A 27,655-nucleotide genomic window follows, 5' to 3' on the forward strand; every position below is an offset into this window, starting at 1 on the left:
TATCTACCCCAACTGTATATTTTTTAACTCAGATTCTAGTTTAACCTCAGGACCAATTTTTGATTACGACACATCTGGGGTTTTATACAATGATTAGTTAAAAGACTGACAAAATGACAGCTTCTGCAATGTACTCTCACTTTGAGCTGTGACAGTTTTTACTTTCACTTTGAGCTGTGACAGTTTTTAGCCCACAAACTCTCCACCCCGCCTCCAATTCCTATTTGCTCCTACCTCCAATCTCTGTCTTCACAGCTCCCTCTCTCCCCATATAAACCAATTCTGATACAAATCAGTGTCTCTGCTAAAATGGCTTTCACTTTCTGTTATGACATCTTTTAGCACACAAAGGAGTCATTTGGTCCATCGAGTGGCCTCTAGTGGTCAGTAGCGGTACTTCACCTCATAGAAGTGAGGAGTAGTTAGCCATATATATGTATCTCATGTAAAAATGGGGTAAGTGCTGCTTACCAGCAAACAGGGTTCACGTTGTCATTGTATATATAGATTTTTACAAATGTCCAAAGTATGTGCTGGGGTCATTACATCCCAAATATCTAGTTAGCAATATTGTTTATCAGTTTACACATATAGGGGAATATATAAGGGGGATATATATTAATCTTAGGAGAGAGATAAAGTGGAGAATTTGCCCGAAACAACCGGTCAGCGTCTGTCCAATTATCTAGCGCAGTCTATGGAATGACGGGTGTGGTATAATACCCCGACAGTCAGTACTCCGACGTCGGAATCCCGACTGCACAGCGTGGGGAGCGCAATGAAGCCCCTTGCGGGCTCGCTGCGCTCGCCACGCTGCGGGCACGGTGGCGAGCTGCACTCGCCACCTATTTTATTCTCCCTCTATGGGGGTCGTGGACCCCCACGAGGGAGCAGTCGGGATTCCGACGTCGGAGTACTGACTGTCGGAATCCCGACTGTCGTGGAGCCGTCCGGCACCCGGAATGACAATTAGAAAGCTAATTGGTTGCTTTGAGCAATTCTCCAGTTTATCGCTTTCATATTCTTGATCAATCTCCCCAACCTATTTTATTATCTGCTCAAATGTGTACAGATGACTGCCCGACAATCATAGATGTCTTCCTTTTTCATTGGTCAACCTATTTCTGGCTGACGCAATAAGCCACACCCATCACATACAATATAATGATCACTGGAAAAGATATTTGCAGGATTTGATTTTAGAATCAGTAATGACTGAGTACTGTGTATGGATATTGCAGGAGACAGGGGTATAGGTCGAAACATTAAATAGGTTGACCACGTCGATCAATTTGATGTGTTGACCTACTGATGGAGCGCCTCCCAGCCAGCCTGCAGGATCGCCAGATTCCCAGGACTGGCGCAGGCTGGCGGAGAGGCGCGCCATCTGACGGGGATGCGCAAGCGTCTCAAACGCTCGCGTGTCCAGTCAGCACGGTGGCGGGGAGCGGCTTCCCTGCCCGTCTCTGCTTCAGGGAGATGGGCAGGGCATCGTGGGGATCTGGGGGGGCTGCTGAGACCGGCGGAGGGCGATGACGGAACAGGGCGTGCAAGCGTCTCGTGCTTCACTCGGAGGGTAGCGGCAGCTGGCAAATGGCGATAGAATCGTCATTGACTTGTAGACCTTTAGTGGTCAACGTAGTGTATATCGACCTTCTTAGTTTTGACCCAGCAACTGTATCCCGAAAACAGAATGTACAGGGGACGATTCATTACATTTGGCAGTGTCTCTCTTGGACTAGGCATATATTATAGAACATTACACCCATGACAATGAGCCTGCACATGCGCTTACTCTGAGACGTTTCTTTTTTCGGAGAAGACTCTTAGAATGAATTCTCCCTCTTGGTGCGGCTCGTAGGTGGAGGGGATGATGACGTATTCGCTGGGAGGTAGTCGGAAGCGTTGGGAGACTTCTCTCATGTTGATGTAGGACTTGCACTTGTCTTTGGACGCATTGTACAGGAAGAAGTCCTTCTGTAGATGCTGCTTGTTGCCATGCATCTGAAGAACGGCAGAAATATCAGAGCTTAGAAATGGCCAGAAAAGGAGCTAGCACATACAGATGGAGCGTCTCCCATTGCGCCGTCCACCATGCAACACCCTGTGCCAGAATGGGACGGGCGCACGTCGAGACGTTCAGGCGCACCATTATCGGCAATGGACCATGAGCATTTGAGCCGCTCGTGCGTCCATGTCCTGTCCCCTGCCGCCAGATCGTCATCCCCGAGGAACCTGTGGATGGCAGTCTGGCGACAACGCTGGGCCTGGCCCCATCTGTACAATGATCTGTTGTAAAAACTAGAATTGAGTAAGGTTTCAGGAACGGGGAAAATAGGACACAGATAGGAATGTACTGTGCATGCTTCAATGAATTGTAATGTTTTAAAGGCTATCCATTCACTAAAGCGGGATAAGCGGGCAGTGGTTAGTACAGCGGGAAAGCACAGATTGGTATTAGTAAAACAGTAACGCAGCCCAAAATACAGCCTGTGCGAGTCTTGTAAACCGTGCAGAGTATTGGGCGTGGGAAGGGATAAGTAGCGGGTTTTGGTGAATCACCATGGGCTGTTGCCCACTAAGATGGGAGTTCTATTTAAAATGAGATGCTGCTATAGGCAACCAATCAGAAACTCCTTCTTATTTATTTAGCACCTTCTAGAAGATAATAGATATAATCTGATTGGTTACTCATAGCAACATCCCATCTGAAATAGAACTCCCATCTTAGTATATTTCCTCCACTGTATCTACGTTGCATTGAGAATTTTTGTGTTTAGGTCAAAAAAGTTGCAAAAACGGTAAAAGTTGTGCGTACACAGCAAGTGCGCAGGCCAGACTGTGTGACGGTGAAAGCATAAGGGAACACTGTACAATTATATTGTACATTATATTATATGAGGTCTACCCATGGTTAATAAAACAAACTGGACAGCATTGCAGTGGCCGGCTCTCACCAGGGGCGTGTGCGCACGATATGATCGCACGTGCCCCATGGCTACGGAGCTTTCTCTGCCTCCCCCGCCACCTCCCCTGGTGCCCCTCGCTGCCTCGACCCCCCCCCCCTGAGCCCTGCCCATCTCCCTGAAGCGGAGACGAGCAGGGACCCACAGCGCCGCCGTCAAGAGACTGGGACGTGCGTGCTTGTGAGACTCTAGCGCAGGCATGTCCAACGTTGGCCCTCCAGATGTTTTGAAACTACACATCCCAGCATGCTTTGCAATAGTTTAAGCATTCTCTAATAGCAAAACTGTGGCAAAGCATGCTGGGATGTGTAGTTTCACAACATCTGGAGGGCCAACGTTGGACATGCCTGCTCTAGCGCTTCTCTGTTCAGTGTAGCCCCTGTCCGCTGGTGCTCACCAGAGGGGAGGCTCCGGCGAGCCCCGGCCAAGGATGGTAGGGGCTACATCTGTACACTAAACATTATGTAGAGAATAGCTGTACAACACTATATTTAATAAGGTGTGCTATAGAAACATATATGACAGCAAATGAGAACCACTTGGCCCATCTAGTCTGCTTCTTTTTTTAACCATATTGTTAACTTTAACCATGGATATGGAACCTTCGGCCCTCCAGCTGTTGTTGAACTACGCATCCCAGGATGCCCTGCAACAATTGTAGAATGGCCAAATAGCAAAACTGAAGCATGGTGGGTTGTGTAGTACAACAGCTGGAGGGCCAAAGGTTCCCTATCCATGCCTTAAACCCTATTTGATCCTTATGTATTTCGAAGGATTACAATATGCCTATCCCAAGCATGTTTAGATTGCTCTACTGTATTTGCCTCTACCACCTCTGATGGGAGGCTATTCCACTTGTCCACTACTCTTTCTGTGAAGTAATTTTTCCTCAGATGTCCCCTGAACCTCCCTCCCCCAGTTATATCCTGGACCTTGGTATATTCCTTGGTATGTGTGAAACTTTCTATAATGTCCCCCCTTTCCCTTCTCTGGTCCAAACTATACATATTGAGATTTTTTAAGCCTTTTTGGGTATGTTTTGTGATGTAGGCCATGCACCATTTTAGTTTCCCTTCTTTGTACAGTCTCTAATGTATTTATATCCTACTGGATATATGGCCTCCAGAACTGGACACCGTAGTCTAGATGGAGGTTGTACCCATGGCTACACCGTGGCATTGTGCACTGTATCAACAATGTTATAGTCAACACTAAATTGATGACATGCATTAGGTCAAAAGGTTGGCATATGAAACGTCGACATTTTATGGTTTGACAGGTACAAAAGATCAATGTTGTCAAATGGTTGACATGACAAGGGTCAACAAAAAAATGGTTGAAACAAGTTTTTGGGGTCAAATCTTGTAAATTTCATGTTCTATGACCAGGGGTCCGGGACTGGGCAGAGTAGGAGGCTCAACCCTCGATTAGTGTTGGTATATAGCTGTCCGTGGAGAAACAGTCGTCTGCATTTTGAATTTTGTGCTGGCAATGAGCCAATCAAAGCTCATCATGGCCAATCAGGAGTTGGCTCTGCACAATCTCCTGATTGGCTGCCAGTCCACAAGCTGATCGGCTTGCGGCCTGTCCCATAATGAAATTATGTTGCCACCGTCTCTCTAGTCTACATAGCTGCCTACAAGCTGATTGTTCCATGCCAATCCAGTCGGCAGATTGGAGGCCAGATGCACTAAGCTTCAAAAGTGATAAAAATAAAGAGTGATAAACAGCCAGCCAATCAGCTCCTACCTGCCTTGTCACAGGCTGTGTTTGAGAAATGACAGACAGGAGCTGATTGGTTGGCTGTTTATCACTCTCCATTTTATCACTTTTGAAGCTTAGTGCATCTGGCCCTATGTGAGAAGTGACTGTGGGGACACAGGAGCTATGAACGGAGCAGGTAGTCACGGAGTGAGTCATGGAATCTAGCCTCCTTATGTGAGACAGCCAATGATTCCTGATGCTGTGGAGCTGTTCGCTTTAACTTGAGGTGACCTACAATAGCATATCACAGGTTTTACCACTTCCTTCACACTCCAAAGTGCCTCCCTCCACCATCATATTTCTCATCTACAATCTTTGCTTCTCTACTCACATATCTGCAGCCAAGAAATGTCCTGCATCCAGCTTCCTCGTGACATACACCACCTGGCACCCACAGTACATTCTTATTCCTCTAGCTCTGTCACACCTCCGTCTCCTGCTGATCACTCTCTTAGTTATGTGATACCCTATGAATTCCCTCTATCGTGCCTTGCTCCTTCTGAGTCCCTTAGGTAAGAGGGTATATCCGCACAGGCAAGTACTTCAGCACTTATTGTAACCCCAAGCGAGACAACCTAAATCTGCAGAACTCATAGGGGGTGCAGCCAAAGACACTATGTAGTATAGATAGGGTGGATAGAAAAGAATGTCTTTTTTTTTGGCGCATAGACTGTGTGCCAAGAAAAAGGTCATTCTTTTCTATCCACCCTATCTATACTACAGAGGTAAGTTGAAAGATTAGGTATATATATATATATTAATTAAAAATTACAACATTTTATTGGATTCCTTTCAAAGCTGTCAAGCATTTGAAATATCTTTGTTAAATAGACAAATAAAAACTCTTTATGTTCTCAAAATAAATACTGCTGTCCTGTGTGTTTTTTCATGTATTTACTTCATTGGAGAATTTTCAATGGTTTCACAGTATATTTTTGCTTTTTTTCAGGGAGCTTTCAATGAGTCAATTGATCTGAGTATACCAGAAAAATGAATTCTGTGTTACATACTTTGTATACAGTTTGCTACTATTTATAATAATCCCTTTCACTTTCTGGGCCTGTAGCGAATACTGAATTATGTTTGTATGTTTGCGCAGAATTTTTCGTAAATGACTCATTGATTTTTTTCTTTTTTCAGTATACCTGTAAATATTAGCTTTAACCCTGAATATGTCAAAATTAAGCTCCAATTAGTATATCAGGCGATTGGCTGTATTATATATATTCTATCATAATACAGTATGTACCCTTTTGTCATCGGCGGCTTCTATTTTTGTTTTATCTCTTATGGTGTGTACACACGGTCAGATGTGCCTTAAGATACTATCCACGATCCGATCAGATCGGATCGTGGATAGTATCTTAAGGCACATCCGATTTGCATACAAGTCTGACTTTATAGTGCAGATCTGCACTATATAGTCAAGGCAGACAAGACTTTCTGCCTTGCGATACGTGAACGCGCATCGGAATTGGATCGGGATCGCAAGGGTTAAAACCCTTGCGATCTGCATCCGATTCCGATCCGATGTCTATATCGTCAACATCGGAAGGCAAAAAGTACCGTGTGCAGGGCCGGCGCTACCCACTCAGCAGCTCCTGCAAAGCAGGTAGGCGCCATGCTGAAAAGGCGCTGTCTCCCTCCCTGCTCTGCTAAAGCTGCCTCAGCCTCCACTGTCACTGCCTCCTGCACGCCGCCCGCAGCGCCTATCTGACAGCGGGCGGCAGTATAGAGAGGCTGAGCAGCTCCATGCACTGTGCACACACTGCCCTTCTCCTGCGACCTGCCCCCTCTTCCTCATGCTCACTTGCGCTGAGGCATGTAGCGCTGTCTGTGAATGCCATGTCATGTCCGGATCCGCCCCCTACCCATTGCTCCCTGCGCCTGTCAGCTGTCAATCAAATGACGAACAGGCAGCAGCACCGCCTCCTCTTCCTTCCCTCTTTTCAGTGTGCCAATCCTCAACACTCTGCCCCCTCTATCTCCTCCCCTCTTCTTCCATCTCCTCCTTCTCTCCCCTCTTGTCCCCCTCAGTCACGAGAGGGGTGTATTGGCGTCCTCATTGTCCTGCCTACGCAGATAGAAGAAGAGGGACTGCACAATAGTTAAACAGCAAAAGAGCAGAGAGTCTTTTATTATACATGTTTATAACAAATTTTTTAATAATTGTAGATTTTTTTTATATTATTTAAGACACTATTTAAATATTGGGCTGGGTTATGTGCTTAAAGGTAGCCGTACACGCTGCAATAGCAGTGTGCAATGTGATGTGTGCTCCTGCGGGCATCGTATCGCACAGTACAAAAAGTATGTGCTGCACATACTTTTTGTACTACTTTCGGATCGCATCGCACACACATTGCATGCATTCCATGGGATGTGATCTAGCCCATAACGTATGCGATTCTCGCAGCGTGTACGGGCACCTTTAGTGCCTGCAACATTTTGCGGACACAGCACTGAGATGTGTATGCATACATGTACATGCACCCGAGTTCCTCCATAGTATCGCATATTGCATATGCTCCCACAATTGGGCTGCCCTTTCACATGGCAATGTGAAAGGGCGCAAAATGTATGGTTTGCAGGAGGGCGCCGGACACCCTAGCACCGGCCCTGACCGTGTGTACACACTATAACTCTTAAAGTGGTCTGTATCTTATGAATTCACTTTAATAGAGATATAGGGCCTTATTCTAGTTCTAATTCATTCTCAAATGGACAAAACCATGTGTACTGCAGGTGGGGCAGATGTAAAATGTGCAGAGGGAATTAGATTTGGGTGGGGTTTTACTTCAATGTGAGATCTATATTGCAGTGTAAAATAAAGCAGTCAGTATTTTCCCTGCACAGAAACAAAAATAGTCACCCAAATCTAATTCTCTCTGCACCTGTTAAATCTGCCCCACCTGCAGTGCACATGGTTTTGTCCATCTGAGAAGGAATTTGCCTCTAAGAATGAACTAGAATAAGGCCCATTGTATGCTCTGGGGTGTTTTTACAGCACTGCGAAACGCGTTGGTACCTTTTTGTCTGGACCCCATTTGCATCAAGGATTTGCCCACACACACCAAAGGACTGCCCCACCTGCTTATTTCTTCTGATCGGACGTTTCCATCTTTGGAAGTCTCATGCCATATAACCGCTGGATACCGGACCACTCGCAGCAGTGGGACTCCCGATAGGCTAATTCCACCTGTGCCATCGGTTGCAGTCCACCATAACAGCTTCAGGATACCACCAAGTGGCCAATAAGGACTTCCTCACAACTCTCCCCAGGATCAGAGCAGGTTTCAATATCCTTGAAATTGGTGACTATACAATTGGGTCCATTTAAATATTATTACTAAACACCATATGGCTTTTTAATGTCATTATTATTGTTTTTAACAATGTCAATTGTTACCATTAAATATTGTTACATTGTTAAAGCGCTGCTTTCTTTTATTTATTTATGTGTTTTTATTTGTGTTTATAATTCACCCTTTGTGTGCTACTCCTCCTATGTAGGAGGAAAGTACAATACAGAAATTGATATTGTCGAGCTTTATCATATGAGAAAGACGAAGCTGATCGAGGGATACGGGTGAGGGGATCAGTCAGCTGATACACTTACACTTACACCTGCGCAGTACCGCCGTCAGTTTTGTATAGCTGGTTATGATTGTGGCTGTATATATAGTATATGTGGCGGCTAAATCTTCAGCCTTATTGCTGCCACTAATTCATGTCTGCGCTTCTGACTTTATTTATTGTGCGTCCATCCGGGTCACATACTGAATGTATTAGGCAGTTTTGCGCTGAATGGAGAATAGATAATATATTAACAGCCGGATTGCATATTATGTTGTCAGTAATTAAGGATACAATTCCCTTACATTAGCTTGATTCTGCAGTCTGTTATTATGTTATTTAGACACTTGGTAAGCGTACACAAACATGGGAGAGGTACAGTTTATATTAACCTTATTGCTACTAGGACAAATGTTTATATACATGCACTATGCCTCTATTAATTGTGCGCCTATCCAGGTTGCATATTCTATATGTTGGGCAGTTAGTGCGTGTAAGAACTGAAATACACGCCTAGAGCTGTAGTATGTAACATGGTATGTAACACAGAATTAATTTTTTTTGGTATACTCAGATCTATTGCCTCATTGAAAGCTCCCTGAAAAAGCAAAAATATACTGTGAAACCGCTGAAAATACTCCAATGAAGTAAATTCATGAAAATACACACACAAACAAAGACATAAGGACACCAGTATTTATTTTGAGAACATAAAGAGTTTTGGTCTATTTAACAAACCAAAAATATTTCACATACTTGAATGGAATCCAATAAAATGTTGTAAATTTTTAATATATATATATATATATATATATATATATATATATATATATATATATATATATATATATACCTAATCTTTTAATTTAAGACCCAAACGGATCCATTTAACGGACCGTGTATGGGCACCTTTAAGGTGCCCATACACGGTCCGTTAAACGGATCCGTTTGGGTCTTAATTAGCATGCATCGTATTGGATTGCATGCCTAGTGCATGCCTAGTGCATGCAATGCGATCCGATACGATGTTTAGCTAGTACAAAAAGTATGTGCAGCACATACTTTTTGTACCGTACTATGTGATGCGCGGGAGCGCGCATCGCATAGTACAAAACGGACGGTCCGGGAACGGACCTTCTATGGGTACCTTTAGTCCCATCACGTTCCTACTTTACCTGCTTTCCTACTCATTCCACATCATCTATGACCTTCTCCTCCAACCTTTGCTAACCCCCCCCACTTGTTTCCACAGTAATCCTTTTAATTCATCCACACAAGTATCAAATTTCTTATAGTATTTTATGTCACCGTTGGCTATACTGCCACACAGCTATTCTTGCCACAACACACCCCTTGCTCATAAATTTTCCTCATGCATCTTCCTCCTATTACCCAACTCATTCTCCTCGCTGCCAGTAATCCTGCCACATATTCCCACTTTACTCCCCTTGTGTGCATTCTGCAGTGCTACAAACTGCCTATATAGCCTATATAGTACACATGGAGTCTGCATGCATTACATAGAGGGACCTGCCTGTATTAGCAGGGGGTGTGTACTATATAGAGGGACCCGTCTGTATGAATGTGCAGGGTGTGTGTGTTATATTGAGGGTCTTAATGTGGAAGGGGTTTCTGAAATTCATACAATGGGAGTTACCACCAAAAGATCTGCTCTCTGGTCTCCCCATTTATGAGCCAGACAGTGGCAGCGCTGAGCAGATAGTTATTTAGATCTGTAGGGGCAAACATTGCAAGGATGTCATATCTGGGATACACACAGGGGCAGAGGGTCTACTCCCTGATTGGTGCCTTACAACTAGTACTATTCTCAATAAATGTCCGATGCATAGTAACCCAGGCAAATGTTGGTAAAAATAACTTTGATCATCATTGAGGCAACATCTTCAACTCGTCTGTCTTAAGCACAGTTGTGCTTTCAATTGCCAAACTTCTGCACCTGTTTACCCTTTCTACTGTCATCCATATCGTGTTGCCCTATTGACTATTGACCAATACATTGTCAATCTATCATCTGGATAACCTTTAAGCAAACTCACTGATTTATTTTTGACATGTGGATTGGAAATGATGCCTTAAAGTTGATTTTTTATTTTATGATTAAAGTCTTGTGAAAGGAGGGCTCTACGATGTATGGTTTAAGGAGGTCATTCTGGTTGACTCACAAAGCCAACTAAACACCACCCACACGAATGCTGCCCCCCCCCCCCCCCCCCGCTCAAACGGCGTATGTCCCTGCATGCTTGAAAATGGGGCCAAAATCATTTGATGGCTGCCGACCATGGAATGATTTCTTAAGCGCTCGCAAATCAAAGTCACTCTGTGGTGACTCAGATTTGCGGCTCCCCGCTACGTGAACAGAGACTGCACATGCACATAAATGGTTATGCACATGCGCAGAAACAAAACATTGTTCCACAAGGACCTCCTAAATGAACTTGTTATATATCTTTTTCCACAGAAATGGCTCTGGTTCTATCTAGATATATCGAGAATACGTCAGAGATGTTTTTGAGGGGATTCTTATGGGAAGGTTTGGAAGCCACCATTGGAAACAGATTAGGTCCATTGCACAAGCTCGAGGGTCATCAGAATGAAAATACTGCAATGTTTGATACTTATCCAATCCACGACATACCTCTTTCGGTACCTTGAAAGGGTAAGAAAAACACAGCGTAAAAATTAAGTATATGTAATTATAACTCTCTACATCAAAAACACTAGTATGAGCCAAAATGTAAACTGTGCTCCAGTATATTAATGTCATGGATAACACACTAAGAGGGGTATTCAATCTGTGCCTATTTCCGCCGGGGGAAATAGTGGCACTCGCCTATTCAGTGTTGCCAAAACTGACAGCACTGACGCGGATTGGCAAATTCACGGTCTTTTTTTCAACAATCTGCGACCGTTTTTGCTGATTTGCCGACCTTCCAACACCCGGAAGTTGGTACATTGAATACGGACTGTCGAGTTACTGTTGGTGGGGAAGAAAACCATCTGGGATTCCGACTGTTGAGGCGTTTTGACAGTCAGAACCCCGACCTTGCATTAAAGGATTTTCAATATAAGCTTTAACTTGTTATTGTAACAAAAGAGATGGACTTGTGAAAAAAAATTATTCACTTGAAGATGTTGCCCATGGCAGCCATTTATATTCCATCTATTCATCTGATTGGTTGCTATGGACAACATCATATTTTCAATAGAACTCCCATTTTAGTAAATTTACCCCTATGAATCTGGGGTGCGATCGTACCACGAGGAGGGCAAATTGCGAAGCCTTTGCCGGCATATAAATGCCATTGCAACTGTAACTGACCGTCATCACACCTAATATAATCAAGCCATCAGGTTTGATACACCTGCCTCTAAAGAAGTTTAGTCATTTATGTAGAAAAGATCATACAATCTATATCTATTCATAAAACAAAAATCTTAAATAAATTATATATCGCTGAAAATACTGTTGAATATAGCAAATCTAAAGATCTAAAGCAAGAAAATGGTTTTTCATCCGTAGCCACTAGGATCTTGAATTATAATAATAAAAAAGGCAAATTTTACCATTTAAAATTTTACCATTTAAAATTTTACCCCAACAATATTAAAAGTACTGTACTTCTGCCTTATTGATCCCATTCAAGTTTATTTTCTACTAAAATAAAACAAAGATGGGAAGAATATAGACCGATGAGTAGATCACCGACTTAAATTGCATGAATTACACAAATGCAACATTTACATTTGGGATTAATAGTCATTTATGGATGACTGAATATAAAAAGTTTTATACATCATCATGACTTGTAATGTTTTATAGGATTACAATCTTTTTTTACACAACAAGTTACCTCATAAATTGCAAAACCAATAGTGAAGAGATTGGCTCCCGCCTTTCTATCTTTCCGGCGGTTTTTCTGCATTAAAGCCACAAGGAAGCTACAGACCACCTCATTGTCCTCTGGATCATCATCTTCTTCTAGTAGCTTCAGGCGGTACTGAGGGTTGGTCCAGTAGGTGTCTGTTAGATTTTAATTGAGGCGGTTACTGAATATTCATAATACTGCAAAAAGTAATTATGTAATGATACCGTATATAAAAAATAAAAGGTGATTATCGAATTAGATGCAGTTAGGTTCAATCTCCCCTTCTTTTAACGATGAGATCAGAATGGACCTTCCAAACATGGGCCCTTATTCTGGTTGGTGCGGTCAGAGCCGCACACGGGGCTCCGGCCGCACAAACCAAGGGCCGCCCACCAGACGGATCGCCACGGCCGTCCGTACACGGACGGCTGGCGATCCGCACAAAAATGGTGGAGGCGTACGCCTCCACCATGGTGGGAGCTGCCCCCTGCATTCGATGGTCGTCGACCATCGAAGGCAGGGCCGCACGCCGCGGCAGCTCCCGCAAGCTGAGACCACACGGACAATCGTCCGTGTGGTAGCTTGTATGGGGGCTGAAAGCTGACATCCGGCGACGTCAGCTTTCCGCCCCCATGTCATGGTAATGAGGGCGTCATGCCCTCATTACCATGCATACGCCCCGCGTTTGCATGGGAACGCCCATGAAACGCGGGGCGTACACATAGGGAAATGAGGGCTTGAAGCCTCTCACGCCCCTATACGCCCCCTTTGCGGCGGACGAAATACGTCTGCGGCGAAGGGGGCTGCACATGCGCAGATTGACCTCTGCGCATGTGCAGAGTCCAAACATCGGCGGTACGGCCGCACGCGGGCCGTACCGACCGAATCAGAATAAGGGCCATGGTGAGATATTGGCTAATGGACAATGTTGGCTAAGCAATTTTGACTAGATCCACAAGAGATTTTGACTAAGCGGTTTTGTGTAAGTAATGTTAGTCAACGATCTAGTCGATATTGCTTTGCCTGCACAGTCAATCTATGCTAAGCAATCTCTGCTAGACAATATTGACTAAGCAGGAGAACACTGGGAGATTTTGGCTAAACTTCTAGGAGATTTTGACTATCTAGTCAAAATGTCCTGCCAAACTCTCTTGGTGTGTACACCCATTAGGGGCCTGACTGCAGAGTCGATGTTTGTGCAGTTGATTGATTTGTGTTCCTGGAAGCCCTCACTGCATGTGCGACAACCCAGGGGTCCAATGGAGTTTGCAGTTGCATAACCAATTAAGAAGCTATATGTTATCCCTGAGGGTCTGAGGAGTGTCTTACAATAAACACAAAAAGAGCCCGTTTCATGGTCATGTTATTGGTATGTCACGCTGCTGTGTTCCCAAGCTATGGCTTCACAGGCCATGATTATTTGTAGTTACGGAGGGAAGACCTACATACATTTGTAGTAACTAGGGAAGACCTACATACATCTCCGATGTTTACTGACCTGCCCAGATACAACACTGCACATGTGCTCACCGTGTGCTAACAAGATCACTCACCGTGTCCTCATACCACATATTGATTGACACAGTGGCATTGCCAGAAAATAGAAGCATATCAACAAGGCTTTCTAGGGTTAGGGTTAGGGTTATACAAGTCCGCCTTCCGGAACATCACTGGGAAGATGGAGCTGCCACAAAGGAGGGCATAAAGATCATGCACTCCGGGGTGCAGAAATTATTATTTTATTGGTAGCAAATTTATTTAAGGGATATGGCTAATCAAGCCACACCCCTGATCCGCATCTGGGCCCAGTGCAGCCACACAGGCCGGATGACCGATGTGCGATTTTGCACACAGTAACTGGGGCTTGTAGAGCTGCCAGTGGTAAAGCAAAGCTATAAAACCAGACGGCTGCTTCAGTGGAAGGTTTTTGCCCAGTCGCTGAGTGCACATTTACAGCTGCTGCGGCATTAATGTACATCTCTGAGCAGCAAATTAAGCCGGGCACCACCACTATTGAGGTAAAAGTGTTGAGTTGTTATGGACTTAAGTTGGACAATGGAACCTTTGTCACCTTTATGTGTTCATTATTTGTGCACAATAGAATAAAAAACAAAAATGTTTGTATCTAAACTAAAGACAATCATTACCTGGAAAATTTCGACATCCCCCAGCTGAGCAACCTCTGACCCAACGTCCCTCATTAACGGAAACGGTCCATGTTTGGAGTTGGTCTGACTCTAGAGCGTCTGCGGTCAGATTGCAGATTTCTAGTTTTGTAAAGTTCTTCATAAAATCATCGAATGACATCCTAATGTGCGAAACACAACCAGGGAAAAATGAAATCGTTATTGCAAAGAAGTTCTAAACATGGTTGTACAGAGAAACGAATCTCTGTGACAATGCCATGCAAATAAAGACTGCATTTCGCTTTGTGTTAGAAATTGTTCTTTTACAGTAAGTAACATTTTTATTCAAATAAGAAAAAAAAGTGTTTTTAAAGCAAGGGACTGCGTGATGTATTTTACTTGGTGAATATATGTGGTGACCAATACATTCCTTTATCCATTTGCCCAGAGTTTCCCCAAACACCATGATTGCAGACCAGGTTTCAAGGATATCCATGCTTGTGCAGTGACTTAATTAGTGCCTCAGTCAATTTGAGTTAACCATGCGGGCTGAAGCATGGATAGCCTGAAATCCTGGACTGTCAAGGTTTGGGAAACTGCACTGGTCATCTTCATCGGGACATAATTTATTTATTTATTAACAGTTATTGATATGGCGCACACATATTCCGCAGCGCTTTACAGAGAATATTTTAACATTCATACCTGTATCAGTCCCTGCCCCAGTGGAGCTTACAATCTATATTCCCTACCACATGTACACGCACACATAGACATTCTAGGGTTACTTTTGTTAGGAGCCAATTAACCTACCAGTATATTTTTGGATTGTGGGAGGAAACCGGAGCACCCGGAGGAAACCCACACAAGTACGGGGAGAATATACAAACTCTGCACAGTTAGAGCCATGGTGGGAATCGAACCCATGACCTCAGTGCTGTGAGACAGTAATGCTAACCATTACACCATTCATGCAGCCCGTGTTATGTGGAGGCATGGGGGTTGCAATATCCCCACCCCATTGTTAATACGACCCTGGATTCATGTGCCAAGTTGTCTCTCAGTGGTGGAGAAGGAATTTATATTAGGCTGTGGAAAAAGAAGGATGGATCAAGGGTGGTTGGTGTAAAAAAGAATCATTCAATGGTAAGCCAAAAATAGTGTCCTGCTATGGAAAGTGGTCCCCCCCCCCCCATGAAAAATAGCTGAAACGGGTGTATGCACTGAGCAATTGTCAGCCCAGCAATTTCCCCCAACATAGGTCTGCATACACGCTAGGCAATATCGCCCGCTGTGTATGCACCTTAAATATAAAGTGATAAAAACAAAAAGAAGATGGTCACAGTTCTGATCTTATTTTTACTTGTTTGTCGTACCAAAACTCTCCGTCCTCTTTTATCTGATGCTGTAGGCGTGATTTCTCTGATTTCTCAATTGCCGTCCATTCCTTAGAGCTATGGAAAGGTAAACACAAAACACAGCCATGATATAAAGTAGGATTACTATACAGTATGTAATATGGCGGAACAGGTAAGTTAGTTCAATAACCTAATATCTCACAATAACATAAGAATACAGTGTAAGAAGCCTTACTTGTCACTCCAGGATCCATTCCATTCAACTTGCCCCCAAGGATTTCTCAGACGGACCAGTTTGACCTTCTCTCCCTTAAATGGCGTCTGGATTATACAAAGGATCAATCACCATATGTATGTAAAATAGTTATCATAAACGTTTATAACAGGGACTATTAACCTTTTGAGTTGTATGACCAGAAACTTTCCAGGCATACTACCAATATGCAGGTGTACGCCAGTGGTGCTTGCAGATATGCACAACTGCCGCATCACCTTTCGGGGCACCCCCCAGTGGTCGATTCCCCCCTCCCCTCGTGTTGCTCCCTCCTGGCTCCGGTGATCGTACGCCAGAGCTCCCCTACATTACGCACATGCTGGCGGCAGGCCCTGCTTGGGAAAGTTTGGGGCTGCTCGAGTGTTCGGGCGCCCGAGTCCCCCTGAGCTTCCCCAAACATCGCCGAGCCTGCCGCCTGGTCACTGCTGTGTATGGGGGAAATCCGGCCTACGACTGACGGAGCGGAGAGGAGTGGGGGGAGTGACAGGAGGGATGGAGAGGGGGGAGGGGAGGAGTGGTCTCCGAATACATACTAGCGGTCAGAATACCAACGCGGGCATCCTGGCGGAGGGAAACCCAACAGGAGATAGGCAAGTTCTCACACAACCCAAGGCATTTGCACTGTGAGAGGAGGGAAGGGGGCGGGCAATGGAACGTCCAGCATTCTATGGGCGTCCCCTTAAAACCGCTGGGCGTTCCCCTGCACACACAGGCGTTGCGATGCCTGCTCAGGGCAGGCGGCTGACTTCCCATTACATCAGTGCCCGCCCCCTTTTTGGTGATCTGTGGCCGGAATAAAAGTCAGTCTATTTCTCAAGGGGGAAAAAAAAAAATCATACGATGGTACGCGACAATCAAATGATTTCTCTCCCATTCAGCCGCATGTGAAGGAATGTGTTCGGGAACACATCCCCTCGCATGTTAGAGAGTGAATTCACGCAACGGAGGAGGAGGGGGGGGGGGGCGCCTAGCAAACCGGTATGAATCAGGCCCTTAGTACAGATAAAGTAATTAAGGAGATATAGTACAGAAACACTTTGTACTCGAGCGCACCCATAAATGACATTAGATGTAGGATCATTTCATACTGTACCTCTTCTACTCCTGTTACAGAGTACGCATGGCCTTTAACCAGTCCACTGGCCATGCGGGTCTCAAACTGCGCAGGAACAATAGACTAGAAGAGCAAGAAAGCAAGACAGAGACGATCAGACTGAGGACACGTCACCCCTGTACACTGACCAATGGCGTCGTCTTCCTTGGTAATAATAATGGTAGTACACATGGGATCATATGCAGCTTTAGGGGTATCCGTTCCGGGACTTATAACAATAATAATACAGGAATCAAGCCAAGTAGAAGCTAAATATCAATTCATAATAGCCACATAACATAGATGGCATTTGTGTACATCGTCTCCTCATGCTGTATATACAGTAGCCATGCTCACATATTGCTCCATGTAACGTACTGCATTTAATATACCTGTGAGAATGCCGACACTGGAATACTGACACCCAGAATCACAAAGTATGTCAGGATGGGATAGAGTTAGGCTGTGGGAGGAGGGTTAGGTTGCAGGGTAAGGGAGGTGTGGTATGACGGGTCGACAGCCTGCATTCCGATGGTCAGCTTCGCTTGTCGCTGGTTTTATTCTCCCTCTACGGGGGTCGTGGACCCCCACATGGGAGAATAGCCCCCATCAGTTGGGATCCCAATTGTCGGGCATTTAAACAGTCAGGATTTAGATGACGGTAAACTGACAGGCACCCCGGGAAGGTTAGGGTTAGGATGCAGGAGGGAAGGTGAGTTCGGGTTAGGCTAAAGGAATTGAGGGGTGGGAGATGCTTATTTTAGTTGTTTGTACCTGTGGGGATTATAAAAGAGTAGGGGGCAGGTGATAGTCACATTAGCATTCCAATAGCAAAATATTCACACTCCAAATGGCAAATTATACAGAGAAGGAAACTCAGTCCATCATGCAGCCACACTCACAGATCTTCTATGTAACAGAATCCTCTGCACTGACTAACACAGAAGCAGCAGAGGAGACACTAGAAGTGGGTAAGCCTGTATTAAGGCCCATACACATTTGCCGATTCCTGCTGTGAGCGACGGTCGTGTTGCCGCCGCAGCAGGGCCACCGTTAGTGAGGACCTCCCTCGCCGGACATGCTTGGACGATGGAGGGGGTCATTAATGACAGGGAGAGTAAACAAGAAAACCCTTTTTTGAATGATAATGTGACCAATTTCATCTAGTGTGTATGGGGTTTCAGAAGCACTTTTGTAATTATCAGATATTGTAGCCATACACTTTGATATACCTCACAGTGGGTGGAATGCTCTAACGCAAAAATGTGTTAAAAACCCAGTTCTGGGGTTTTTTACTGCATTTTGATATGCAGGAAAACCTGCACGCCGGGTTTTCGCTGGGGGGGGGGGGGTATCACCAGCTTTACACAACCCAGCACCGACCACCCCCCTCACCTGTGTCTGGGCAGCACAGTGCTGTGCTTCCCGGACCAGTGACCTTCTCCTCCCTGCACTGCACATCCCCTTCTGGGTGCAGGGAGGAGGAGGCGGAGCCCACCCTGCAGCAGATGCAGCCAGGTAGGAGGTACGGGAGTCGCTGGGGACCTGCCCCCCCCCCCCCTCTGCCAGCTGCATCACAATGGGCAGCTCTTATCGCAAGAGCTGTCTGTTGCTATACTAATCGCCGGCGGAGGGGGACAGTCACTGGCGGCGGAGAATAGAGCATCCAGCCCGGTGTATGGCCACGATATCTGCAGGGCTGGATTAATGGCCTTAAGGGCCTGGAGCTGAAAATTTTCAAGTTCCTATTATGAGAAGTGGAGGTGAGGCCAATGCCATGTAGATATGTAGAACCCATACACCAGGGGTGGCCATTACATCGATCGCGATCTATTGGTCGATCCCGGACCTTCCGTGGGTAGATCGTGATCATTTCTTTAAGTATTGAACCTGATGTAGCCTCTAGTCTTCTGGCCTCAGTGGTCCCAGCAATGCAATGCGCAGGTGCACGGGTGACCTCACCACGCACCCGCGCACTGAGAGGGCTGAGGAGCATGGGAACTCTGAAAGGTGGAGCTGGCAGGCTGAGAACAGTGAAGTCAGCAGGCATAATACTGCGGCGGCTGCAGGCATGATACAGCGGCGGCAGCGGGCAGAATGTGTAAGAAAGTGTAAGTGGCTTTTAGTGGTTGTTGTGGACTTGTGAAGGGGGTGGAGAAAGGGGGTCTCTGTTCATCCCCGTTCAATGGGATGGAGATTTTGGCCCCCATAATCTGTAATTTCTCAATGGAAAAACGCTCTTTTTCTATGGGGCGGGGGGTCCTGAGGGGCACTGTGGGTTTTACATGGCAGGTTTACTTTTTCACCACCAGGTTAGGTAGCAGGATGGATGGGCACAGTATAGGTGACCCTTTGTGTTAGGTTAGTGTGCATCGTTGCTCTGATTATCGCATTCTTTAGTGTGTCATAATGTACATTTTGGCTCATACTGTGAATTTTGGTTTGTACCGTGTGGCATAATGTGAATTTTGGCTCATACCATGTGGCATAATATGTAATTGCACTGGGACGTGAATATTTGTCCCAGGGGGAGACACTGGTAGATCACCGGTACATAAGTGTACAAAAAGTAGATTGTGGGTTACAAAAGTCCAGCCACCCCTGCCATACACTATACGCCACAATGTCTCCCTACATATATACAATTCCAAATATTGCATAATTGTGTGGAAAATAGAATTACTTTTGTAATATGCATGATTTATGGTGTCTATGGTTATATGACAGCCTAAAGCTGCAGTTCCATCCGCCTCATTGGTAATCTAGCCCTGGTAGCAAAATCTTGGGGTTTTCTCAGGGTTTTATGTTTGTGATTGAACATAAATTGCATCCAACTCAGCAGGACGTCTCTCCTGTTCCTCTCTCACCTCTAACAAGAGGATGCAAACAGACACTGACACAGAGATATAGATGCAGAAGATGCAACAGGTATTCCTCTAGGCCACGCCCATTATATTGGGTCACACCCCCTATTCTGATGGACGGGCATCCTGTGCATGGTATGACTGTAGAATGCCCACCGGGTGTCACCAGACCCAATGAGGTCAAGCATTAATCACAATGTTAGTACAGCGGGCAAAAAAACAATAGAAAACATATATGTGTAGACCACAGGTACAGAAGCAAGGCCAAGACACTTAAAATAAATATAATTCAAGTATTAACTAAAGAATCAGCATCAACAATATCATCTGTATTCATATATTTAAAAAAAAAATCCAAAAATGTTATGGTAATAATATCGTAACATTTCACATATATAGGCTCGCAATATCAAATTAAGTAATCAGCTTTGTGGAACTACAAGTCCTAGGATGGATAGGAGCAGGGCCGGACTGGCCATCTGGCAAATGCCAGAGGGGCAGATTTCTTCCCCCAAGGTGGAGACTCCGCCCCATGGGCCATGGATCAACGCCCCCCCCCCCCCCCCCCTTACGGGCACGCTACGCTCGGCACACTATTTTGTTGATGCATTAAATATGGATGCTAAAGTCTTACCTCTGGGAGAGCAAGCTGTTTTGTTTCGACAAACAGGGGCGCCGACAGGTTGGCCGGGCCTCGGTAAAATGGAGAGGGCAGAATGCAGGGTGCAGGCGGCATTATAGATAGAGGGAGAGAGAGAGGACAGGCTGCTGCAGCGGTCTCTCTCCCCAGCTCAGCACATGGCACTGAGCTGGGGAGAGAGGCTGTGGTAAGGCGGCAGCCTGCCTTGTCTCCCCACTGCTCGGCTCCCTGCAACTGGGGAGGGGGATCGGGCCCCTCCAGTAGACCCAGGCCTGGGTGAAAAGTATCCACCCCCATCCCCTCGATGCCACTGACGGCAACTAGTGTAAAACCTCTGGCATATTACTGAACATATTGTTAACATGTGGGATGGGGGGGGGGGGGGTTTCAGGCAGCAGAATGTAGGAGTTAGGCACTAGCTGTCACTAGGTTGAGGCTGCAGGAAGGGGGGGGGGGTTAGGTGTAGGCACTAATAAGTGAGAGTTAGGCTGCAAAGTGGGAGGGTTAGGTGTAGGCGGCGAGGTGCGGGGTTGAGGTTAGGCGCTAGTTACATACCTCCCAACTGTAAAGATTTCCATGTAAAATGGGCAACGTGAAAGGATGAGAGAGTTCTGGGGATGGTAGGGAAGGTGGATATTGGATGGAGGAAGGGTTAATCACATTGATTTGTCACATGATCACTGGCATGTGTAGGAGCTATACTCACATAACATTGCCATTGTATTACAGCAGAGCATTTTTATCTGCAGTACTGTTTGTATAACACAGAGCTGGGCTGCACCCAGGAATTTCCCCGGCTCCAACCCTGGTGCGACCTGGCTCGTGACTTTTTCCACTGCCATTCCTACCCAGCATAATGCCGGGTGATATCAGCGGAGGCGGGACCTGAGCCGGTGCTGGGAGATGAGATCATCTCCCAGCACTGACTATTTCATTGTAGTAAATGGGTCCTGGGTCACATTGACCCGGGTTACCCGTTTACAGTGCATCGCAACTGGGTGCATTTCCACTGCACAGTATCCCGGGGTGGTGCTTGTTCATGTGCAATAACCCAGGATATATTAGGCAGTGTAAAAGCTGTGTAAGTTATGTGAGACCATGACACCATACAGTAGGTCCAGCTCTTTCCCCAATATGGCACCGAGCCATCTAGCTGCAACCAGGATATGAAAGGCTGAGAAGAATTAGTAACATCTTTCCTGTACAAGCTCCATGAGAAATGACACTTTAAGCCATGCAAATGACAAAGATTCCAATGGATGCAACACAAAACATTATGCTATGCACAGTAATACATTTTATACTTCAATCTGGGAGTAATAAACCTTATGACATTAAAAAGCATCATTCCAGTCCAGATGCGTACAGACACCATACCATGCGTGGAGTATACAAACCATAGATTTATTGGGGTCCAAGCCTTTTCCATCTAAATTCGGCTGTATGTCACCCACACTTTCTACCATTCGCTTTAATGATTCCCCCATATCAGAGGGGGGTGAAATCCCATAGGAAAACTCATTTTTATCCTGGCATCAGCAACAGAAAGTACATGGATTAGGACACGCTAAAGTCTATGTTTAGAAGACTGAAATATAAGGACACTAAGGGAAAATTTGCAATAATACCTGATGTTCTATCAGAAACAATGTGGCTTCAGTTTGCACTAGAGTGGAGTGAAAAGAGAAAATGCACTCGCACGCGCCAAGTACTAAACGCTGCTAATCGCAATTAACTCTGCAATATAACAGACAAAAATAGTTTTGGACAAAACTATGGCTCCATCATTGATCCAGGTGACCTAATCTGGTGGTTCCTAATATTCGTGAGGTGCAAGTCCCGAACACAGAACTCCCCCAGCCAGCCCGGTATCCAGGTGGCGGATCAACAGGGTTTATGTTGACAATACCATGGTCGCCAGCATCTAGTTAGATGCCTATACTTGGTCATCGGCGTTTAGATAGACAGTGACGCTAGATCAACACGAGGAAGGCATCAACAGGAACCTGATCTACAGTAGCAAGGTTGACATGGATTTTTGGTCTTTATTTGATGCCGGTGCACTTAGTTCCCATGCTACTATCCAAGTGGGAATACAATAGTGTCTGCGGCACCGTGCCCGAAGCATGACAAACACAGCCAGCCATGTGATGGGACATTATGCACATACACAGTGTCCAAGGGCACCTCTCGGACATTTCGCACCAAAAAAGACGAAAAACCAGTGTTGACTTTGTTGCGGTGGACCAGGTTCCCGTTGATGCCTTCATCCTGTCAATCTAGCGTCACTGTCTATCTAAATGCCCACGACCAAGTATAGGCGTCTAACTAGACACCATCGACCCCTAGTGGTCAACCATGGTATGGTTGACCTAAACTAGGTTGATCCGTTAATCCATAACCTGCCAACAAAAGCCGACTGCCCCAAGGCATTACACCATTGAGAGTTGTTTACATTAGTAAGAAGAAGAAGCAGCAGCAGCAATGTGTAGAGAGTGGTACATGGGTGAGAGGCAATAATTAGGGTGTTAAAAATGGTTACATTGGTAAAAACAATATAGGTGCTAAAAAAAGTGCTAGAATAAGGGGTGAGATGTACTAAGCTTGAAAAGTGTTAAAATGGAGAGTGATAAAGTGCCCAACCAATCAGCTCCAAATTGCCTTTTTTCAAATACAGCCTCTAACATGGCATTTAGGTGCTGATTGGCTGTTGGTTCATCACTCTCAATTTTATCATTTTTCAAGCTTAGTACATCTGGCCTTAAGTGTTAGAATATGATGTATATAATACTAATTTAATACCTTTTAGCATGTAGACGTCTCACTAGTATGATACCTCTGGTGCAGTTGTCTTGTGTTGGTCTGTGGGGCCCTGTGCTCTGGACTTGACCCTTCTATTTTTAAGGACCCACCAGATGACTCACCTGGTTACAGGCTGTGGGCCCATATTTTTGGCCAAAATGATGCCAAGCACCTTAATATTACTCTGTTACATTGCAAAGTTTATTGTAATTATACTGATTAGCAGTGTTTAGTACTTAGGGGTAAATGAACTAGGATGGGAATTCAATAAAGATGGGATGTTGCCCATAGCAACAAATCAGATTCAACTTCTTAGTATTACCAGCAGATGAGCAACGGGGTGGACAGTTTTCCATAGTGTCCTGCTATGGAAAGCAGTCTACCCCAGCGAAAATCGACCAGTGTGTATGCACTGAGAGATTTTCAGCCCAGCGATTTTCCCCATCATCCCTGTCTATACACGCTGGGGGTAAATGCCCAGTGTGTATGCACTTGTAGAGCGTGCACCATCCTTTTCTCTATTTTCTATGTGCATCTATCTCTCATTGGGCGAGATGTACTAAGCCTGGAAAAGTGATACATTGGAGAGTGATAAACCACCAACCAATCAGCTCCTAACTAATTTTTAAAACTCTGGGCCAGGATGCACTTAGCTTCAAAAGTGATAACTGGGAGAGTGATAAGCCACCAACCAATCAGCTCCTGCCTGCCATGTCACAGACTGTGTTTGAAAAATTACAGGTAGGAGCTGATTGGCTGGCTGTTTATCACTCTCCACTTTATCACTTTTGAAGCTTAGTGCATCTGGCCCTCTGTCTGCAACATGGCCGATGGAATCTGATTGGCTGGTGGTTTATCACGCTCCATTTTATCACTTTTCTAGCTTAGTACATCTGGCCTCTTATGTTTAGAATTAGGGAGTGCTTTTCAAGTCCCCCCAATATATACTAAAGCAGAGTGCAAATCACGCTCCCAGTAATGTATAGATGTGGAGCTTACTTAATAAAATGTAGCAGTGTGATCAAACCTGTGGTAAGTCCTAGCAAGCAGACATTCATTATTTTCAAAATGACGCAGACAAATCATGACTCATACGTCCCAACATTTTAGATAGATTTTGCCTTAAAAGTAGGTGTTGCTTTGGGTCTATAGACCAAGACCCCTGCATGACCATATTTTAGCATACCCTCCAACATGGCTCATTCCATTAGGTACAAAATGCTCTGTTCCTGGACTTCCCTGCCAGTGGCAGTTGCAGAGGTGGGGCTCCAGCACAGTCCAATATTCAAATAGGGGAGCCACACCTAATGCCACTCCAAACATCACTGTCCTGGACTCACTGGCAGTTGATGTGACCCCCTCCCCCCCACACCTTTTGAATTTTGGACTGTGCTTGAGTCCAACCTCTGTAACTGCCACTGGCAGGGAAGTCCAGGAACAGAGCATTTTGTACCTAATGGAATGGGCCATGTTGGAGGGTATGTTTTAGGGGTGTATTTGCATAACAAGCTCCCAATAATGTCACACTGGGGGCGGGCCCAGAACTGCGGTAGCATGCGATCTGAGCACGCGTGTAGCATCCATTCAACACTTTTGACACGCATGGGTAGATGTATGAAGCAGTGGAAAGGGAAAAGTGAGCCAGAGGAGAAGTGGCCCATGGCAACCAATCAGCACTGAAGTAACTTCTATAGATTTCATACTATAAAATCATACAGAGCAGCTGATTGGTTGCCATGGTCCACTTCTCCTCCCTTATCACTGCTTCATACATCTCCACCTCAGTTCCCAAACCACCGACAGGACACTGCAGCCCATGGCTGGGACAGCAGGTCAAACCTTGAATATCGCTCCTGCTATAAATCGGGAGGGTTGGGACATATACTGACTGGTTTCTAGGGGTTACAGTACATTAGTGCGCATTGCATAATTTTAATAAAAAATCCCCATTGATGTCACATGTATGTTGCATTATCATGTGTTATTGCCCTTAGGCAAAAGGAGAAATCATTAAATGATTATATTGATATGACTAATATCTAATAGCAGGACATGAAAAACATGGATTAGACACGGCATCATGGATAGCAATCTTGCTTTTTGCTGAAGAATGTGATCTACTCTTTGAAACCATTTTACTCTTATGCGATACCATTTAAGTTTGCTGAAATAGCATTGCCACTTAAAACAAAGTTAAATATATAAAGCAGAACGTACAGTATAGGGCAGCTGTACCATAAAACAAGTGACGTGTAGAGAGATTTATAGAAGCAGGTGTAAATATCGTGTAGTCTTCTGCATTAGTGAACCAAAAATAAAATCTCCCAGAATCCTCTACTTTCTGGACAGCTGTTGGCATCAGTAATGCATCGCAATTATCACCACTTTAATTGGTGGCCTCAAGAGCCATGTTTTGCTATAAACTAATATAAGGGTGGGCAAAACAACATGGCACGGTCACAGAAGATGCATTTCTGTTACCACATTTCTCTTGGCGTAAGCAACGCTGATCCGAGATAAGTGCTTATAAATATAGTCATTGGAACACTTTAGTAGGAAATAGAATAGGTTATTTAGATTTATATTATAAATATAATTCTAAATGTATAGCCCCAGATTTTATTAATGCATTGATATAGTGGATAATGTTACTGATAATGCTTATTAAGAAAAAAAAAAAGATATTGTATATTTAATATGGTGGAGTTTGTTTTATATTTAGTAATGTATTATTTATCTCAAATAAGATCTACGGTAAATCAATGCATTTATGTTGCACTTGCCAGTATAATTTGCAGAGGGTTACCACTATATATAAGGGATTATACCATTAGGTCTAGAAGATTATCGTGAACCAGATTTTTTCGAAGTTGAGTGATTATTGGTAACACAGAGGATTTATTCGCAAAGTTATGGACTGTCAGGGACCATTTGGGGGAGGTAACTGGGGAGTGGCGGTTCACCGCTTGCAGCCTGTGCACAATTACAGTGGCCTTAATGGGTCCTAATGCTATGCAGCCACAGGGTTAGTCAGACATATAAGCATAAAATATACTTACAAAGTGGTGTTGTGTATTTACTGTAAAATATAACCCTGTAAATTTATAATCCATCTTTTGTTTTATTTTAGTTAACCCATAAAAAAAAAGTATATTTTACATTTGCGATCTACTTCAAAATGCATTTGCTTTAGTATACTTCAGGGCACAATGAACATAAAATGTGCATAAAAACCATTATAAATCACTAGCAATAATAATACATGAAGCCAAAAAAGGGACTAGAGAGACAACAAAGAAACAGAATTGAGGGGCAGATGTATGAAGCAGTGAGAAGCGAGGAGAAGTGAGCCAGAGGAGAAGTGGCCCATGGCAACCAATCAGCACTGAAGTAACATCTATAATTTGCATAACATAAAATTATACAGAGCAGCTGATTGGTTGCCATGGGTCACTTCTCCTCTGGCTCACTTCTCCTCCCTCACTGCTTCATACACCAACTATAGTTTCCATGAACTGTTACACTTTAGAGACCGATACCAAGGGCCTTGCTGTATGTAACAGCATGTGAGGGGCAGGTACAGGCGCAATTCCGGCAGAGACTGGCCTGACGAAGCGGTAAATAAACCCCTAACAATGTCGTGACTATTGCTCAGCAGTGCCACCAATTTATCTATTTTTTTAAAATTGAGAGCAAGTATCAAATTCTTATTAGTGTTTTCATACATTTTATACATATAGAACATTATTGTATTATAGCATTTTTAGAAATGAAACTTTTCTTCTAATAACTAGGCATTTTACGAGTTTGTCTCCTTATACTTACATCAATTGAGCATCCAATTAGGGAACCCCTCTCAAAAGCTTTCTTCAGGATTTTAAAAATGTCTTTTGGGGCATCTTTAATCTCATAAAATTCAGTCACACCGCCGGTGAAGTCCTCCATGGCTTCAGTGGTGTTTCCACCCTTGAGCGCCTCATAAGATCCATGTAACCTTAAATAGATGATCAGACACAATGAGACAATGACCATTCCCCTGTGTTGGCAATGACCTGGTTCACCAATACAGAGAAGTCTCTTTTTAACCTAGAAGTCTTAGATTACATTTTATTTATATAAAGTGAATTTTTATTTTGCAAAGGCTTCGTGCCCATTGTACAAAATTTGGCATAGCCGAAATTGTTAACATGATTGGTCACTGACCATTGAATGATTTCTCTCCCCTTCGGAAATAAAAGATGTATTTAAAAACATTTTAAATTAAAAGTAATTAAGTAGAAAGTATATGTATGTATACATTTTTAT

At 44.4% G+C, this 27,655-nt stretch overlaps 1 protein-coding gene across 2 annotated transcripts in view; it reads right to left on the bottom strand.

The window, feature by feature from the left end:
- Positions 1-27,655, bottom strand: part of CAPN3 (calpain 3) — a 93,572-nt gene that overhangs the window by 35,273 nt on the left and 30,644 nt on the right. The window contains exons 5-12 of one of the 2 annotated variants that reach the window (XM_083166924.1): positions 27,176-27,344; positions 17,045-17,128; positions 15,913-15,998; positions 15,696-15,773; positions 14,341-14,501; positions 12,179-12,348; positions 10,963-10,974; positions 1,796-2,004 (exon numbers count right to left, since the gene is read on the bottom strand). In XM_083166924.1, coding sequence (XP_083023050.1) covers positions 1,796-2,004; positions 10,963-10,974; positions 12,179-12,348; positions 14,341-14,501; positions 15,696-15,773; positions 15,913-15,998; positions 17,045-17,128; positions 27,176-27,344 — 969 coding nt within the window. Of the gene's footprint in view, positions 1-1,795; positions 2,253-10,962; positions 10,975-12,178; positions 12,349-14,340; positions 14,502-15,695; positions 15,774-15,912; positions 15,999-17,044; positions 17,129-27,175; positions 27,345-27,655 lie in introns of those variants that run through there. The other variant, XM_083166923.1, reaches the window with a different exon arrangement.

Source organism: Crinia signifera, chromosome 12, assembly GCF_055691185.1.
Source record: "Crinia signifera chromosome 12, ASM5569118v1, whole genome shotgun sequence".
Classification (NCBI taxonomy): Eukaryota; Metazoa; Chordata; class Amphibia; order Anura; family Myobatrachidae; genus Crinia; species Crinia signifera.